Source organism: Hirundo rustica, chromosome 5 (genome assembly GCF_015227805.2).
Source record: "Hirundo rustica isolate bHirRus1 chromosome 5, bHirRus1.pri.v3, whole genome shotgun sequence".
Classification (NCBI taxonomy): Eukaryota; Metazoa; Chordata; class Aves; order Passeriformes; family Hirundinidae; genus Hirundo; species Hirundo rustica.
The window spans coordinates 38,841,705-38,861,682 of record NC_053454.1 but is presented as its reverse complement, the minus strand read 5'-3'; the positions used below and the strand labels follow the sequence as shown (position 1 = coordinate 38,861,682).

The 19,978-nt window shown below is 41.3% G+C and overlaps 1 protein-coding gene across 7 annotated transcripts in view; it reads left to right on the top strand.

Annotated features, from left to right (window-relative positions):
- Positions 1-19,978, top strand: part of SLC20A2 (solute carrier family 20 member 2) — a 59,131-nt gene that overhangs the window by 20,383 nt on the left and 18,770 nt on the right. For 3 of the 7 annotated variants that reach the window (XR_005701047.2, XM_040065361.2, XM_040065356.2), the window contains exons 2-8: positions 1,109-1,252; positions 7,092-7,642; positions 12,350-12,490; positions 13,727-13,812; positions 15,791-15,887; positions 17,895-18,011; positions 18,681-18,884. Coding sequence is in view for 6 of the 7 variants with exons in the window: in XM_040065361.2 (XP_039921295.1) it covers positions 7,354-7,642; positions 12,350-12,490; positions 13,727-13,812; positions 15,791-15,887; positions 17,895-18,011; positions 18,681-18,884 (934 nt within the window). In the remaining variant the exon portion in view is untranslated. Of the gene's footprint in view, positions 1-1,108; positions 1,253-1,334; positions 1,420-2,394; positions 2,434-7,091; positions 7,643-12,349; positions 12,491-13,726; positions 13,813-15,790; positions 15,888-17,894; positions 18,012-18,680; positions 18,885-19,978 lie in introns of those variants that run through there. The other 4 variants (XM_058420810.1, XM_040065358.2, XM_040065357.2 and 1 more) reach the window with 3 other exon arrangements.

Below are 19,978 nucleotides of genomic sequence, written 5' to 3'. Positions count from 1 at the left end.
CCCTATATATATATATATATTTTTTTTTTTTTTTTTTTCCTGTGGGGGGATTTTAGTGTCATGTCTTCATTGCAGATTTGTAGTTGGAATTTTTTTCCCTAATTCTTTTTGGAAGGTGATGTAGGCTTGCTAATCCATGTGAGTTTTCTTAAGAAATGTTAAACACTTTTACTAAATAACCCCTGCAGATGTGCAGCTGAATTTAACCAATTCAGAAAACTTTTGACTTCTTGTTAGGAAATATCCTCTATTCAAACTTGAAAAAATAGATGAGGAAAGGATTATGTTTCCATGTGTGTGTTTACAGATCTGAATTGGTTTGGTTTTTCTCAAATGTTCAGGATGCAGAAAATTTGCAGATTTAATTTCATTAAGTTGGAATGTCATTACACGCATTTTAGTGACTCAGAATGTAGTAAAACCTAGCAGATAAATTTATAAACCATAAATGTGTCCAAATAAATTTTTGTCTGTCAGATTTTTAACTGTGACAATGCAGTTTTGATTTTAATTCCTTTTTGCTGAATGTGGTAGCTTAATTGCATTGTATAGTCTTAAAGCAAACATTTTATATAAAGCCAAGCCGGGTGCTTTTAGGCAAACATTAGTTTTGCCTTGATTTACGTGCAAAAATGTTTCCCACTTAAAGGAAAGCAGTTGAAGGAATCTGGATTGGGAAATTTAGGCTGAACTGTTGAAAATGAAGTTGTTTGCTTAGGCATCGATCCAGTCAAAGCTTGTGCACATCTTTAACTTTCCGCAGTCTGTGTAGCCTGTGGGACCTCTGCTGACATGGATAAAGTAGCGAGCGTGCAGCATCATTCCCAGACTGGATGTACATACCCTAGCGTCACACGCGCTTGAATTAAAAGTGCATTTAAGCGTGCTTGCAAATAAAAGATCTGGGACTCCTCAGAGATTACCTGAGCTCGCCAAAATGCCCAGCTGACAGTCAAAAAGGAGATTTCCTTTCTTGTCTATGCCTATGCCTGGGGGTGGGAGAGGGGGTGGGAGGGAAGGGAAGGGAAGGTTTTGTTGCTTTATACGAGCTTCATTGGATTGGTTTGTCTCTCTGGTGCAGTCGTGACGCAGTGTTGTGTTTTATCAGTGCCCACCCCCAGCAGAATTCTTTGCTTAAGAGGAGGCAGATTTTCACCTACTGAATAAGAATCTGGACTCGCATTGATGCTTCTCAGTGTTGTCTTGTGTGCTCTCCTGTGCCGGAGTGAATTTTATGCCCGGACTGCCTGGTGTAAGTTATAGCCCTCTTTCTACCCTCTGAAAGTTTGCATGTTCAGATGTGACTGTGCTGAATGATAGGATGTCTATTTTAGACTTCAGCCTCTGTTTCCAATCGGGAGGGAAGGTTGCTAGAAGAACTTAGCTCCTTTTTCTCTTGAAACAACTTTTAAATACTGGGTGAGTTTTAAAGCCTTCTCTGCATGGTTTCTTTTATAAAACATGTTTTCTGTAACTATGAACACTTGTTTTCTCTGAATGGATTTTGAAAATCTGTAGTATTGAGTCATAAAAAACTACTTGCTTGTTAGAAAGACTATTCAGTCACTGAAGGATCAAGTTGTCCTTTAGTTAGAGAAAAAGATATTATCAGCAAATGCATGAGAACTTGTTGATACTTCACCTTTCTCACTAGTTTGTAGAACTGCTTAAAGTGACTGCTGTCTGTATGTTTAGTGAATGTTTTCAGCAACAAAATCTCATGCTAGATATTTTATATCCGTTTTTGACCTTTCAGCGGTGGGAACAAAAGGTTGATAGGGACTAGGAAAGGGAAGCATCCCCTGGAAGTTTTGGGAGCTGACAGTGACAGTCCCTCTCTGCAATGTTAAACTGGATGGGAATCCTTGGAAAGCTGTCAACTTCAGTCTTGTTTCCATATCAAGTAGTAGCATGAAGTATGTTTAAACACGTTGTAAATGTGTTAAAATAGGAACTGATTGATACACAACCTGCTTCTGCTGATGTGGTAATTGATTTTTTTTTTAGTAAGTTGGGAGTGCTTTTTGTGTACTGGAGCATTAAACTTGCATAATGTTTGGCCTTGTGACAAGCCCTGTGCATGTAATTTAGAGCCATATAGGGATGTTCTCAGTCTTGAACCACTTGATTCAATACTACGTTTCATATCATGAATGTAGCGTTGGTAATTTAAAGTAAATAATTTGTGAGCCTTGTGGCCTGAGCATGAACTGGAAATGATAAGGACTATTGATATGAACGATGTAAGTAGCTCTGGTTATAAATCAGGCTTGGTTTCTGTGCAGTGCTGTGTTTTGTACCCATAGACTGGAATGCCAGATCTGGCCTGAGTTTATACACATAGGTGGGAACCTGACAGATCGGTTTTATATAAAAAGCAACATACAGAAGTAGAGAGGATATGGACTAACCTCCCAGAAGCTGCAGTCTCTGGTAAGCACTTTAGACAGACTTTTACGCCACTGGTGACTAGAAGTGAACCGGCCTGTCAGCACAAATTCAGTGCCTCTGTCAATCATGAAACGTCTGCTGTTTTCAACACGGCAGAGGAAAAGAAATTGTCCTCCCTTGTCTGCCTTGCCATAATGCAAAGTGGAGTAGTCATAAAAATTATTTTGGGAAATGCTACACTAGCTGCTGTCCTTTGATTTTTGTTCATACTTGGGCAACAACAAATTGGTTAAAACTGGGACATCGCAGAATCTCTGTCCCACCCAGAGTAGAAGAAAATTTTCAGCTGCAGCATGGGGCAGCTTCTGAGAGCAGGAGAGCTGCATATAGTATGATTTATATATGGTGTGAGCTGCATACCTTTCAGTGTTTCACAAGTGCTGTAAGTGCTTCCCTAATTTTCAGTGAAGATTAAAGGACATTTATGGGATCTCTGTTTGTTCCTTTATGTCACACAGTTGGATTGCTGGAGGGTTATGCACTCTGATTGCTTCCCTAGAATTTGAACTTAGTCCTGAGCTTTTATTTATCCATTCATTCCTACTGTTAAATACTTCTCTGTTCTCTGTAGCAGCAATTTATTTAGCAAAAACAAAAATACCCAAACCCTGACTGACATCTCTGATTTTCAAATTTAGGGGGTTTTTTTGCACTAAAACTTGTCTAGGCTTAGTAGTGTACTGTGACTAGCTTCCAGGAGACCTGTCTTAGTAAATGTCTGTATATAAGCATGTCCTAAAATGATCTCATGATAACCATGAGATTCTAACTTTTTCCTGAGGATTCACTTGTCAGTGTGCATAAATCGAGGTGCTTTTTTTACCTAGGTTTTGTTCTCATCTCTCCCTTAGGAAAGAAATAGCACTCTGTGTAGACAGACTTATAACAAACTGTTTAGTTAACAACAAAATACAGTCTGAGGGGGGTGTCTGGATCATCTGCCAGTGAGGCAGAGGGACGTGCTTAGCATTTCCAAAAATCACATTTTTCTTGTGGAGGTGGAAGTTTCTAAGTCCGCTTAAAAGGTTTCAACTCGAACCTCCTAAGTGTGGTCCACTGACTGTGGCCTGTAAGAAAACTCTGTTAGCTAAAAAAACTTGCCTTAATGAAGAGTTAGCTTCTTACAGCTTGAAATGTCATCTCTACGCATTTCTCCCCACTCTAGTAGCCATCAGAGATGCATGCTCCAGCTTCAGGTCCTGCAGCTCCCCGGTCCTAACACAATTCCTCCGCTCTGCTGATGCCCAGGTGTGAGTTTGAAGCATGGCAGAACAGTTTGGGCAGGTTCAGGAAGAGTTATCCAAAGCCTAAATAGGAAAATGTACTTTTCGATCTGGAGTCTGGTGTGGTAGCATAGCACACCTGGTTGCAGAGGAGGTACCAGTCCCAGAGGTAAATGGAAGGGTCTCCCAGCATCCAGCACGTCGAGTTGCATTTGGGTTGCATAGAGGCACATTGATGAAATATAAGCGAGAGCAGGAGAGACACAGGCTGGTGACTTCCAGGTGTCCCACATGGAGCAGATCACCTGCCATTCCCTACTGCATGGTGTTTTTTCCAGTTTCTTTTTCATCCCAGTAACAACATGAAATACCACAGGCTCTTGGGTTACATTAGGTGATGAGAGCCATAGTTCAGCGTGTCTGAGCATGCCAAATATATTTTGGGCTCTAGAAAGAAGCGTGCTACGAGATTTAGTCTGTATTTAGTCACTGGCCTGCTTTGCAGGATATTTTGCATTTCTGAAAACTTTCTCAGCAGAGATGTGCCTTTTTTTTTCCTTTCTTCTTTTATAAGCATTTAAAATCTCTTACCGTTTTTTAAGGTTGAAAGTAGTAACACCTAGCCATTCAAAGGCAGCCTACATGTTAATTTTTAAACATGTGCTTACTCCTTTTGATTTCCATCTTGTTAAAGACACAGCTTGGCTGCTGCTGTGCTGTTCCTTGTGCCAACACAGTGGACATCGAGCTGAGCCTCTCGAGTTTTGGAGGAAGCTCTGTTTTGAACCATCACCTTGCATAAGATGACAGGAGGGGTGACTTCTTACTTAAGACATCCTTTTCTCCTGAGGCCACATATCCTATTTCACAGGGAGGGAGTTTATGTAGCTGCCTCTCTGAGCCCTTTGCCAAAAGCGCTGCTGGCAGTCTCTTGGAGACTCTTTGGCCTTCTTGAGGCGATTTAGGAGCACACATACACGCACTTGAAGTCTTAATTTCTTTGGGACCATCTGGAGGAGATCACCCCACCCTTTCCCAGGGAAGCTAATAGAGGCAACCTTGTGACTTAGTGGTTTATTTTGGAAACTGCAGGAACTCGCTGTGGCTGGAGGAGCCAGATTTGGCAAACATTGTCCCATGAATTCTGTTGTGGTGGGGGAATGTCACAATTACCCTGCTCTTCCACTCAGTCCCAGAAATTGGGTCACCACAATAAATTGGTAGGTTGGTTGATAAGTGGAGAAAAGACAGATCTCTGTTGGGAATAAGGGTGTGCTTTTATCTAGCTGGTCCAAAGAAATGGATCTTGTATAATCACAGTCTGTGGATGCATGTATGGACCTCAGTCAACTTTGCCCATTTTCAGGAGAGGAAAGTGGGGCACTGAGGCTAACTTGGCACAGGTACTGTGGAAATGCATGCAGGTTGAAGAATTTAATCTCTAATCTCCAGGATCGAGGAAGGACCCTAGTATAGTGCTTCACCTCTCAGCAAAAATCTGACATGCATAATAGAAATTTTATAACAAATGCTTTTAGTGGGGTTTTGTCTTCATTCACAGGCAAACAAGTGCTAACTATAACTATTTCTTCCAATTATTAGCCTTTTCTGTTTCTGTCAAGTCCTTTTCCATGCAATGGGCTGAGTGCTCATGAATTATAAAAAAGCAACAAGTCTTTAAACAGAAAACGGGCTTTGGTGCTTCATTTTCTCATGTTATCTCAGAGTATAAAAATCCTTATACAAATGTTTTTAGCCATTAAGACCTTCTGAAATGTTATTTTAGAGTGTAAGGCATTCGAGGATTGATGTCTGCTCCATGTCTGGAAAAGACTGGAGCAACAGTTGTTCAGCCTGTTTGGAGCCTGCAGAAAAAGAGAGGGACATCTTTTTTGCTGAATATGTGCTTGTAGAGAAAGCATCAATCCTTGAGATTAATTTAAGAGTTTTCTAGGAAACACTTATGGATAGATGTTTTTTTTTCCTCTTGGTTGTTCTCAAGGATCCAGCACCTCAGGACTATGCAAAATCTCTTTTAATTTTTTAATTTTGCTGTTATTTCAGGGGTTTCAGAGACCCTTCCTCCTTGCTATCACAGGACCCAAATTGCATTGGGTCATTGAAAGAAATTAAGCGCGATCTTGAAACTGTACACGTGGGAATATTGTATGAAATTGGAGTGACTGTGGGGAAATAGAGGGTGAGCAGGAGGTGGGCTCAGGGCTTTATTCTGACACCCCCTGCTCTCTAGAAGCGGTTCTTAAAAGAGGTGGTGTTGGCTGATGCATATTCGCTGCTAAACATTCATTTAATCCCTTGCCACAGGACCAGAGGGTGTCTTTATGGTGGCCACTAGCAGAGGAGAATTAGCCCTTGGAGGAGGCAGGTGGTTGGGGAAAATTTGCTTCCAGCTTTTGACCAACTTCATGTCATTGTGGGTCTTATTGCTCTGTTTAACAGTCTTTTGGATTATGAAGGTTTTATTTTTTAAATTCCCTTTCTCTGTGTCCATTTTTTGCTTTGAAAGAACTTACCCTTCTATTGGACTAGGAAAGATGTAATTCAAAAGGCAGTCAAAACTGAAGCTGTCAAAATAAAGATACCAAAGATATCTGTGACAATCGTTTGAATGCGATAACTGTTAATAATTGGTAACTATGTACAGGAAAAAACTAGAGTTCAATGTTTTCATTGCACCTTTTTCATAGCTTCTCTAAACCGGTAGTGATGCATGGAAATATTGCAATTTTTGTGCTGTTTCAGTGACTGAAAAGCTGTAAGGAAAGTGTATTCTTGCTGCATGGAATGTGATAACAACAAGAAATGAGTATTAATGTTCTTCACAGTATTTTCAGTGGTGTTTTCTAGACAGACATACATATGAAGTAATTTTTCAAAGGAGCATATCCATGGCTGCAGCTGATAAAATGTTGAGAGCTCTGCTGAGATCAGTGGAGCTAGATGTTATATATCAGCTGGGAGTCAGGCTGTGTGGTATGGTCTATGTACTTTATATGTCTTATATTCACTGGGTGCAAAATCCAAGAGGAATCATCCTGCTAGAAAGAGGGCTTATTGCTCTGCTTGGTAAATTCAACACAAACAAAAGTCTCAAACTTTCTAAATCCTTTTAAATTGCTCAAAAGATTTTCTTGGTCAGTGATATTTCAAGAAACATATTGCTTTGGGGGTGACCTAATTTGAATCTTTTCTGAATTGCTTTATGATTAGAGCAGTCACATGCTGAGGTAGGACCCCATTAGTGGGTTTAAATCATCTGTTTACTTCTGAAAACGCGCATTGTTATGAGATCTGCTGAGTATCCCCCCCTTTTTTTTTCTAAATTTTTTTCTTTTCTTTTCCTTTTTTTTTTTTTTTTCTTTTTTTTTTTTTTTTTTTCTTTTCCCTCTGTTGCAGGACAGAACATCGCAGTCCTACCGGTTTGGAAGCAAAATATGGAATGTGTTTCACTGCTGACCGAAGGCAGCCAAATGAACAGTATTTATAGTAGTTCGAAAATCAGCAGTTAGCAGTTTCTTCACATTCTAACACTACCCAGCACTTTCCAGAGAGAACTCATTGTTTACAAGAAATCTGCTTTCCAAATCCGTTGCGGTGCCCTCCAGCCTTGACTATTAACTATTTGCAAAGGGGAAGCTGATCTACAGTTAGGGGAAAGATGGCAATGGATGAGTACCTGTGGATGGTCATTGTGGGTTTTATCATTGCTTTTATTTTAGCTTTTTCGGTTGGTGCAAATGATGTTGCAAATTCTTTTGGAACGGCTGTGGGCTCTGGTGTTGTTACTTTACGCCAGGCTTGCATTTTGGCTTCGGTTTTTGAAACCACTGGCTCAGTACTACTGGGAGCAAAAGTGGGAGAAACGATTCGGAAAGGTATCATTGATGTTAACCTGTACAACAACACCGTCCCGCTGCTGATGGCAGGAGAAGTGAGTGCAATGGTTGGTAAGTAGTACTTTCCTATTTCAAGTAACGTTTGCTCTGTATTTGTCACCCTGTTCATTGTGAGCATTGTTAATTAAGTCTTCCCATCTTCTGGACCCGCACATCTGGTTTTTTGTGAATGCAGGGGCCTGTATTCCTTTTTAAGTCTCCTATGGTTTTTTTTTTAATGCTTCTAATAATTTACATTTTTCAGTGGTTCAGCCGTTTAACTAATAGATGAAAAGAAATGTTTAACACAAGGAATCCTATATATGTATAAGATACTGGAAAAAATTATTTTGGAGATTTTTGTGATGGTAAATGGAAAAGCCTAAGCATTCATGTCTGTACAGAAGATTCTACAGAATCAGCAGTTTGCAATGAGTGCAATTGAGAAGGAATCCTTTAAAAAAAAAGTTACAGAAAATCTAAACATTTTTGTGTAAACCGATTGCCTGGCTAAGTGATTGCAATTAGTCCTACACTTCACCCTTGCCCACGGCAAAGCTAAGGGAGAAGTAAAGATAACCACACATTTAAGGTCTATTTAGTTTTTCTTTGTCCCAAAGACAGCAGGTCAGCGTACCTTAGAGTCCCCCCCTTGCTTATGTTTGTAGTTAACTAAATCTCTGTTCAGAACAAACAGCATATTCTGAGGTAAGTAACATTAAGCCACGGTATTTACTCTTTGTTTATGTGCAAGAGGCTTTGTGCTGGGAGCTTTTAGAGAGCTCCCTCGAGGAGCAAACCTGCTTTTAAAGGGCGGGAGGCAGCAGGGAGGAAACCCTCGACCTGTGGGAGAGGCAGCCCCGGCAAGGGGCCAGCCCTCCCACCTCAGTCTGGCAGGTTGGCGATACCCCGTGACAGGCTGCTGTGATTTACACAAGCACCACGGCATCCTCTGCTTGACAGGGATGTTCCACTTAAAGCTTTTCTTCCTTAAACCTACTTAAACCTGACCTAAATGTTATTTCCACCTGTCCCTTCTAACCTCCTCACACTTTTTACGCAAGACCTGCACAGGAGATAGGTGAGTCTGAGTCTGTGGAGAGATTTACTACATACGGTTATCTTCCAAGGGAAAACTGAGTGCTTTTTTTTTTTTTTTTTTAAATTTCTTTTATTTTTATGGATCAAAATGGACACTGAGTGACAGTTTCTGGAGTTGTCAGAGGTGGCTTTGTGTTCCTGAGAGTACGGAGGTAGTTCCCTTGGTTCTTTGGCTGCTCCTGAGCCTCCTGAAGGTTGGCCACCTTTCCTTGCCCAAGGGGAGGAGGGGTTGGTTACCAAGAAATCCCTGGGACAGCAGCCACTCCCACAGATGGTCTCACCTTAAACCACTTCAAATGTTCTTCCCTCCCCATCAGTTCCTCTTTCCTGATACCTTGCAGGGTCAGCTGTGAGTGTCTGGTCTTTCCCTCAAGGTGTAGGGTGGCTTTTTAGCACCATTCCACTTGCATCTTTTATCCTTGTGCTTGCTGAGATGCCCTTGTCTTTTCCCATGGGTGTGAGCCGGGAGCGCTGCACACCGTCTGAGATGTCAGTGACCTGCGTCTCTTGGTTCCCATTGAAGGAAGGGTCCGTCTTCCTTTCTGTATCTATTTCTGGTATCCTGATCCTGGCGGGGCAAAGTCTGAAGTCTCAGATACCCCCTGCAGAGGCAACTGGCCAGAAGCTCAAAGAAAACAACTTATTTGCATGTGTATTTACATAAGCCTGTGTGAACTTCATGACCAGTTGCATTCCCTTCCTCCAGGAGGGGCATTAAGAAGAAATTCCACATTATTAGTCGCAGAATTAATCACAAGTTACAAAATGCAGATTTCAATTTTTTTTTTTTCCTCAAATCCATTTCCAGCTTTTCTCTGGATGTATGATATTTTTTCTGTGTTTTCTCTGAGCCTTCTTGGATGTTTTCTTTTCCTCTTTCTGTTTTTGCTCTGCATTTTCCCCCACCCTGTTCTCTCATGCCTCATGATCATGTTTTTGCAAATGGATTTAGCTTGTGAATTTCAATGAGGCTTAAATGAGTCAACGGTCTGGGAGAGACCAAAAGTCACTGTATCCTCTTTCCAGATGTCGGTGGAAGATCCTTTGATGCTTGCAGCAAACAGCAGATGTAATTTTCAGGTCAACCTTAGCTCCTAAGAGAAAAGGAAGCTAGAAGTAATGGGATTAAAATTTTAAAATGTAGCATTTTGTAGTAATTTGTATCACATTAAAACGTTGTTTGTTGGGCAGATGAGAAGTTAAGGACTGTTGCTCTTGGGGGTAAATTCCAGTACTTGCCCAGCATTAACTAATTGTCAGGTTATTGTCAGGACTTGCCCGTGTGTTGTTGTAGAGGTTCTGGTGTGAGCTGAGGTCAGCAGCTGATGGGCCTGAGGAGATGCCACCAACACAGAGGACATCCCAGCCAGGATTAGCAGAGCCAAGTACTAACCTAGTCCTGCAGGTGATGAGGTGTTTGGTGGGGGCTCACGGCTGGCACGGAGCACCGGAGCCACAGGAGAATGAGTGAGGTGCCCTCAGCAGCAGGGGAGCATGAAATGCACCCTGGCCAAAGACTGGTGCAGGCAGCTCCTGGCCAGGACAGTCTGCAGCCAGCCCTCTGTCTTTAGGGGATATTAACCGAGAGGGAAAGGTACGGGCCACACTGTCAGCAGGCATAAGGGGTCAGAATTCAGGACTCTGTGACCAACCTAGTGAGCCTTCTGCTTCCTAAGTTAGTTTTGCAAAGGTAAAAATTGAGAACAATACATTTTATGTTAAAGCACTGCAAGTCCCAGAGTAAACTTCTGCTCTGGCTTCCTTTGTATTTTCCTCCGTTCCTTAACGTGCTCGCTTAAACTTCTTTAGATTGTGCATTGTCCTTTTCAGACCAACCATTGGTCCTCCACCACCTTTTTGTTTTTCTCCTGTTTGGTTTCAGTTGAGCAATCTGGTCTAGTGGAAGGTGTCCCTGCCCATTGCACGGGGTTTGGAATTAGATAATGTTTTAAGGTCCCTTCCAACATAAACCTTTCTGTGATTCTGTGAAGTTAAATAAACAAGAAATAGTTCCATACTCCCTCTATTTCCCCCGACAATAAACCCCCAGTCCCTACTGGACATTTGCAGTGCAGCTGTGTCTTGGTTGCATTTCCCCTGTATTTTATACTGAGTATTTTGTAATTACCTGTCTATGGGTAGCTTATCTTTTTATTTGGCTTCTTTCCGATGCAACCATCTGATTTCTCCTTCTCCTCACTTCCATTTGCTGTCCAAGTTCATTTCAAAGGTTTCAAAGTGTTTTTATTTTTATTTTTTAAAATTTTTATTTTAGTCCAGAGGAAAAAAAGCCAAAAAATTAAAGAGCAGGTGTTCCTTGATTGATCTGGAATTTCCACTAGCAAAAGTAACAGTTGTTTTGGGATAGTATGCCAGGAGAGATCACTTTCACAAGCTGATTGACTTCCAAATGTAGCCATATATGATACCAGCAAATCACCACTTGCAGATGGCTCTGTTTCAAGACCTTCAAACCGTCTTCTCATGTTGGAATTGAGGATGGAGGTTGAAACCTTGGTAATCTGCCAGTGTATGTTCAGTGACCTTGCTTTATCACCCATATCTGCTGCAGATCTCTTAGGAGAGGTGGCATGAGCCAGAAAATTCAGGATCTCTTATGGCAGTCTGATTGCTGCCATTGGTGACTCAATGCATGAAGATTTAGTCTCTTAAGGCCGTGAAGTATTACAATGAAGAAGAGATCTTTGTAAGAATTCTCTGATGTTAGGGGAGGTCCACAGAAAGCTTGTGTTGGTCTCAAAAGTATTTTGATATCCTGAGGTTAGTGCCAGTGCAAGAGGAGGAGGGATCATGTGTCTTTGCAAAGTGGAAAGGAGTTGGAGTATGGAGCTGCGTGCTTGAGAGCTTGGTGGCCAACTGTGTCTCATCTAACTCCTGAAACAGGTGCTTGGGGTACTTCTTTTTCCCCTGCACTCTTGGCCAGCGTCCTTCCTGGATGACTTGTTGGAACACCAGATGTTGCATTTACTTTATAAACCATTAACCACTGTCCCTTAGTTAGTTAGGGGAACTTATTTCTTTATGCCAAGGGTACCTTTGGCTTCTAACATAAGCCTTTTCAGCAGTCTTGAATTTTTCCAGTGCAACAATGAGCTGCAGATGAAGGCAATGAGAGAGTCCTTATTCTTTCCTCAGTCCATTTTTCCTATAGAGGGCTGGATGGCTGTGTATCACTGAGACAGATGACGCATAAAATCTCTCTGTCCCACAATTTGAACCTTTCTCTGGTAGTATCCAAGTTTAGGAGCATGGGTAGTTCACTGGTGAAATGGTGAATGCCTCCTCATGCTGATCACCTGGAGGCTTCCAGGGTCAGCTGTCAAGTATGAGGTTTTCTAAGCTTGATGTACACTGGGAGCAGCTCGTGTACTTAATCAGACAGGCTGTAAATACTGAAAGCAGAACTGTCGTGAATTGTAGGGAGCTGTTAGTCATAAACAGTCATAAGTAAGATGTAACATTCAAAGCTGCTATTAAACTGTCTTAGTATCTGCTTCTAGAGACAGAACAGGAGCAAAACTCTCTTTAGAAGATCTCTCTTATGCATGAGGAGTGTAGGCAGCACTTGTAAAAGAATGTGGGCACATGGCAAAGAATTTTCTGCGTTACATTATTGTTGTTGTTGTTGTTTATACCATATGGTTCATTTGTTCCTAGGTTCTGCTGTTTGGCAGCTAATTGCATCGTTCTTGAAACTCCCAATATCAGGGACCCATTGCATTGTAGGTGCTACGATTGGATTTTCTCTGGTGGCAATTGGCACGCAGGGTGTCCAGTGGATGCAGCTTGTCAAGATTGGTAAGTGCCGTCACCTTTTATGTGTGAGGGTATGTGAAACAGTGTGTGCTGCCTGCAAAAAACATGACCAGAAATCTGCTTAGTGCTGATAGCACTCCCTCATTAATTTATTTTCCACCCCAGCTGTGTCATTCAGACAATGCACTGGTGCCATGTTCATTGAGGGCTGCAGTGTGTCTCCAGTGGAGAAAGGGGTAAGACAAAAGTTGTGCTTCCCCAGTGGTAAGCTGAGGACAGACACATTGTCTCCCTCAAGAAACATGCTTCAAGGTGACATTCCTCCTCTTCTAATTTCTTTTTGTGGTAGCTCATACGACCCTGTTCTTGCTCTCAACAATGTGAATGCTATCATGTGAATGCCCACAGTCGTGTTTCTCCACCCACCACCTTCAGGGCACACAGCACGTTTAACTCACAGCCTCCCATTGCCAAGATCAGTGGCACATCCAAGCAGAGATGTGATGAAGTGTTTTCGTATTGTTTTGGAAACCTTATAATTCGAGGTGCAGACTGAAGTCTCTATTAAAAGGATTTTATGCTGAAGGCATGGTAATATATTAGAATTTTAGCAATGCATGTATTTTTTTTAAATTCTGTCAATAGCAAGAGATTTTTCAATGACAGCAGAATCAATCTGTTAACCATGCTACAAACAATAAATCACTGTGGATGAGCTTGCCAGAGTGCTGCCCTAATCCGGTTTTATTGAAATCAGTGGGAGCTTTGCCACCTACTTCAGTTAAATCAGTCCTGGAGACTTGCAGTGCTGGCTTGCAAAAAGTGTACACACATCATACATTACAGTTGATGCTTCTGTGGCATTTTGGAACTCGAGACTTACTCTGTGAGCAGCATGGCATCCTCCTGGATGGCATCCTGCTAGATGGCATCCTGCTTTCCACTTGCTTACAAATTCATGGTCATGGTGATTAGGAAATTACAGTGCTTTCTTGGTCTACTCTGATTCAAACTACAAGAAACTTTCCTGATGAGTTTGATTGCTAAACTTGCAAAATTAGCAGGAAATGCTTTGGCTGTTGTTTCTAATGGTGCCTAGCATTACTTTGACTTTCATGAGTGTTGGTGGACATTGAGTTGCACCAGTTGTAAGTAAACATACAGAACATTCATTCTAATTGTACAAGAACAGTTTTAAATTTATTGCTCATTAACAACATACTTAACTATTATGCAAGAATACTGTTTATTTCAAGTTTCATTCTTTCTTCAACACAGTTGCCTCTTGGTTTATTTCCCCGCTGTTATCTGGCTTGATGTCTGGAATCCTCTTTGTGCTGATCAGATTCTTCATTTTAAACAAGGTAAAGAAGTCTCACTATTATAAAGAGTGCTTAGTATGAAGGTTGTGCTTCAGCCTCCCTTTTGAGTGCTGGCATTTCCAGAGTTGAAAGTTTGTGACTTCTTTTTGGACAGGAGACCAGTCATTTTTTTAATAGCCGTTTAAGTTATACTTGCTCTTAGCAGTTGTGAAAGCTCACAGTAAGTAATTTGACAAGTATTTGAGGCTTAGAAGGTGCTATGTGATAATTAATATTGTATATTCTGTTTGGTCAGAGGATGGTGCATTGAGGCTGCTTCTGTATTAGTACAAGCTTGCTGGCATTGATTTAGCCTCACAATAGCTGTTCTGACTGTAATTTAAACAGAACAGTCCTCCCTTGGTGATACTCTAATTGGTATTTTAAAGTTGTGAAATTTAAAGCCTTGGTTTTCCAGCACATCAGGCATTAGAAGATGGGAATCTGCCTATTTTGTAGATTCTCAAGAAACCTGAATCAATGCGTTTTAGTGACCTGAGGTAACATCAGTCCACGTATCTCCAGTGCAAAAGATGACTCGCCTGCCACCCAGCATGAACTGGAAACCTGAACACTTTTATCTGCCTTTTCCATTTCTTTCACACCATTCAACTTGCTAAAATGGGGAAGGGCAGTGCATGACAGTGACCTAAAATAAGGGACACTATATTAGCAGTTACACAGGGAACTTAAATAGATGAGGGATTAATTCTTTGGCTATAAATAGTACCACCTGTAACCTCAGCTTCATCTTTCTTTATTTCTGCTCTAAATAAATGTCAGTGATAAAAACAGATGATAGATTTGATCAGATTCAGCTTTGAATAAAAAATAACTCAAGTTGCATGAAAGATAAGGAGAGGTTCCACTATTGTATTTAAAGCCTAGCAACCTAAGAAATTAGCCATCAAGTTCATGTGAACCCTGGTATTAAAGCCACCTATTTAAGCATTCAAGAGGCAGGAAAAGTTCAGGTTAAGGAAATTGTCTCCCAACTTCTGTCTGTGCCATTCACAAAGCGGTAAGATCTGTAGAGCTTCTGACATAAGCCGGTACTGATTTGGGTGCATGCTTAAAAAGGAGCAGCTTTCTAGCTTCTGAGTCTGTGGTCTGTTATAGGGCTCCTTGCCCTGGTTGGGGGTGTCTGTGAATAGCAGCTGGCCCTGCAAGTACAGCCCATCTGCAACCCGCTTGGGGATGGGGACATAGCACAGGGAGGCCACAGCCTTTTCTCAGCTCCCTTTTATAGCTCATGGCAGCAAGAAATAAAACCACATTAGCCAGCCCTCAGCTTTGCCAGGCTCGTTACAAACACGTGGAGCCCCTCAAAAGGCCAAAGCAGTCCCTCACAAAGGCTTTGTCCGGGGCTCACACGGTGCGTTTCCGCTGCGCCGTCAGCTGAGTCTTTCCTTGTGAGTGCCGAGAGCACGAGAGCGCAGTGGTCAGCAGAACACTGCCTGCTCACTTTGTGTGTGTTACCTGTTCAATACTGCCAGACACTTGGGATTTCAGAGATTTCTGTTAGCTGGCAAGAAGTGGAGCTTAGGGATATGGTTTTAAGATGGATGCATTGCACTGGTGCTTGTAGCACTGGTCCGAAACATCAAAGCCCTCTCCTGCTTAGCACCCTTCAGTCATGCTGAGTGAAAGGGATTCCTCATCTTGGACACTAAATAAATAAGAACACGCTTGCAGAAAGAAACCTGCCCCCAGGTCCCTCAGCAGCTGACTGGAAAGTATAACCTAAGTCCCTGGTTCCCATTGACAGTGTTGAGCTCCCCCAGAGTGCTGGTGCTTGCCAGGGCCAGCACTGTGGATTTGGGTGTAACCAAGCAGGTCGCCATCCTTTCCTCGACATCCAAAAGCTGCACCTGCCCGACACCGACTTGGGAGCGCATGTTTTCCACATGGAGATTCATGCTGACGTGAATCTGGTGCGCAGTCCAACTAACGTTTCCTTTTTTTCGTGGTTTCTCTGCAGGAAGACCCTGTGCCCAACGGGCTCCATGCGCTCCCGGTGTTTTATGCTGCTACCATAGCTATTAACGTGTTTTCCATCATGTACACTGGGGCACCAGGTGAGTGAGCCGCGGAGGCACGAGAGGGAGGCTTCCCCCAGTGTGTCAGGATGCTCTGCCAGCATCACCCAGACACCACAGGGTTATCTCCTGCATTAGGAGTTAATGAGGACAAGAGTAAATTATTCACCTCCCCACATCCCCGTCCCCATTTGTGCGTGTGTTTTTGTGACACCCTCCCGATCGCTCTGGTTAGTGGGGAAGAGCACAGCTACAGAAGAAATCCCTCTTTAGAGGAAGGGAAATTACTGAGATGCAGCTTTGGCGTCGTAAATCTGAGCACGTGTTTAGCTCTCAAAGGTATTCTAGGTTTGTGCGTCAAGGAGTGAAGGTTCAGAGCAGGGTGGGAGAGCAGGTGCTCTCTGCACTCAGTGTGAGGCTGTCACTCCTTTGACTGCAGAGTCGCTGTTCTGGCATGTCTGGCTCCAAGACTGTTGTTTAAATTTACTTCTTTTTTACCTTTAATGATAAGAGTCCCCAAGCCTGTTTTCTTCATTGAATGCATCTTCTTTCTTTGGTGTTGTGTTTTGATTGCAACTCAGTAGAAGGAAATGAAGTTGAAGGACTTCATTTATATTTTTGTATATTTGTATATTTTATGTGCACTTACATGTTTGTGTTTATCCATATGTATATTTATATCTGAATTTTTATATTAGTTGAATCTTTATATTCTTGTATATTTATGTTTGTATATTTATATTCTAATCTTTTATGTTTATGTATTTGCATTTATAGTTTTATAGTTTACTGAAGTGGTGTACACACACTTCTAGCAAAAGGGTTCAGAACAAAGATGCTCAGTAATCTCAACTACTTTGTTGAAGACTCTGGTCATTAAATGTTATCTTTAAATTAGATGAGGTATGTCCGGGAGCTATGAATGAGGAGGCAGTTGAAGATAGACTCCTGAACATGGCCCTGAATTAAGAAAGTAGACTTAGAAAGTGACCTTTTTTTTTGAATGGAAATATTTCTCTAAAATCCAACATGCTAGATGTACTAGGTAAATGCAGTTGGTAGACCCTACTCCATAGCATAGCATTACTGGAATTAATAAAAGACTTGAGACATTCCCAATTTGAAGGTAGCATTACTATTCTTCTTAAGTCTAATTGGCTATGTATCCAAGATGTTTAACAGTAAATCAGCTGTATAACTCACATTTCCTCATTAGTCGTACTGCAGAAGTAGGTCAGGCACTCTGCAGTGACTCATTAAGCAAAATAAATGAAATAAGAATCTTAATGTTCTCTCTGTTTCAGCTTAGCAGTCTCTAAAGTGTGTGAATAAAAAGGTGGGACTCCATTTTTGTTACTGGGGACGTACATATTTACTCTCCAAGGCCTCTGTTCTGGCAACATTTACTCACAAGGATGAATTAATCATGTGGGTTTCAAGATAGACAATGTATATACGGGTTTGAAAGATCTGAGTCCAAGCTCTTACTTCACTGAGAGTCAGATTGTTTCGTTGAACAAGTGCAAGGATCTCTGTTGGGGGAATAATTACAGAAACACGAGTTGTTGATGTCACTGTGCATTGCAGGACAAAGCCTCAGCTTTGGACTGCTGCATTAAGCTCATATGGTAAGCAAATAAGGGCTTAGAGCAAGCTAAGCATCAGGCTTTATGGACCAGAGCAAAGGTCAGGTAAACACTTAACCCTAATGGGCAACGTGGTTTGATGTGCATTCATGTATAAAAGCCCTGCAAACTTGGCTCAGCAGCCCTAACGTGGGGGTTTTACCCTCGGCTCTTTTGGAATTAAGGTCACAGTGGGGCAACAGGAAACTGGAAGGCTAAACCTGCAAATGTTTCCATGTCAACTATACCTTTAAATACTGCAGTAACTGGTGATGTGTTAAAAGTCATCAGCTCCTTCGTCTTGGTTTTGAATACATTGTGAACACTGGCTTTTCTGCAACAGACTGCTCTTCCACTGCCTGGGATAATTAAGTCATGTTAATTTATGGCTTGCTTTGGTTTTATTTCTTTGTCTTTACAGTGCTGGGACTGATACTGCCAATGTGGGCCATTGCTCTAATATCGGTTGGTGTGTCCTTAGTATTTGCTGTCTTAGTCTGGATTTTTGTGTGTCCCTGGATGAAGAGAAAAATAGAAAGTAAGTAGTTACTTGATAAAATGCGAGTGATATAAAATCATGGAATATTACATTTCAGAGGTGGAAGTGTCCTTGAGGGGTCTCCTAGTCCAGTCCCCACCCACAAGCAGGATGTGCCTAAACTCTTCCTCATGTATTTGTGTAATTTGCTATGAAAAAGCTGCAGTGGTGGAAATTCAAAACCTTGTTAGGCAAGTCATTGCAGTGCTCAGTTCTGGAGGCTAGCAGAAACAGGAAAATAAAACCTGGAATATAATCTGGTTTCTATTTTATTAAGAAAAAGTTAAAGAGAAGAAGCCTGTCAGAATGTTCATCTTGAAGTGACTGTTTTAGCTTTACAGTAAGTCGGGCTGATCACAGCTCTGAGTTGCTTTGCTGCTCTCAGCAAATGCAGAGGAGAGTTTCAGGTTTCATTAACAGATGAACAGCTCAGTGTTTTACTTCAGTTACCTACTTTGGTGAATTTTATCAGAAGAAACAAAGATGTAGAATTTTCACCCATGAACATAGTGAAGTGTTAGAAGTAACTAGTATGTGTATGAAATGACGCTTGGTTATTGTAGCCAATGCTGGTGGCCCTACAAACCATGCTGTTGATGCAAACAGTGGAAACTTAAGTAACAAGAGGTATAGGTTGGGTTTAAAATTACAGTACTATTCTTTCCTTAGGCCGGTTAAAGAAGGATGCTGCACTGTCAAGGATATCAGATGAAAGCCTTGATAAAATTCAGGATGAAGAAACACCAGTCTTTAAAGAGCTTCCTGGTGCCAAAACATCTGATGAGAGCACGATTCCCCTCACTGGCTCAGTAACAGAAGCTGCTGGGGCATCAGATAATATTGCAAATGGAAACCATCCACGTGTACCATATGGTAAGGAACTAAGACAACTTAGAGGGTTTGTTCTCTTTCTGTTTCAGTGAGGTTTCTTGACTGCAAGTAGGTCTCAGCTGTAAATAGTAAATTAGTATTTGGAATTTCCATCACTAATCTCTTTTCAGTGCTTGTTAGGAAAGATGCTCATTTACAAGTGACATTTTCTGGAGAGGACATAAAATCAATTCCATTTTGTTTGGCTGTATTTCAGTTTTAGAAACAGCTGAAAAAAAATTACTTGCCTTTTTGATTTGCTTTACTTTGTATTCTTAATGGTGTTTCCATCCTATGAAGCAGTGGAAAAACACAGAGCACGCAGATTGCTGATGTATGAAGGTTAAATTCAGCATAAAGATGATTAGCATACTACAACATGAGATGAAAAGATTTGGACTTTGGTTGACAAATGTATGACCCTTTGGAGCGTGTCCACGAGAAAAATCTCACACATTGTTTTCTGAATATATATTTGTAAGAAGTAGACTTGAGTGCATAAAGCTCTTTTTGTTCTGCCACGTGGTGGGAATATCCCCCTCCGCTTAGCGATCTGCTGATTTTGATATCACTTTGCTAACATCTACAGAGCCCTGTCATTTGGTTAATGAGTGCCTAATATATTCAACCGATTCTTACAAAATCAAATAAGTCATGACATGAAGCCCTTAGAGTGTGTGTTTCCAGTTTAAAAATAGCTAAACCCAATTCTGAATATTGCACAGTGAAAATCCAGAAAGTCAGGAAATTAAAAAGACAGTTTCTTCAGAAACATTACCTGTGATACATTTTGATGTGTGTCCTACAGCGTATGCTGACATTAAATGTATACAGTGGGAATAATCATTCTCATGTTCATAGAACTAGTATATAGAAAATATAGCAATAGCTAAGGAAATACTTCTGCAGAACAGGAATTTTTTCTTTGTTTTTTTAGAATTATTTTTAAAAGCTATGTAAATGTCTCTCCTTAACAAATTAATATGAATGAAACATCTCTTAAACAGATAAGTCCCAGTAGGAAATGGAAGTAAACCACATTTCAGAAATCCAAATTATTCTTATTCAATATAGAGAAAATCTTAGAAAAATAGAGC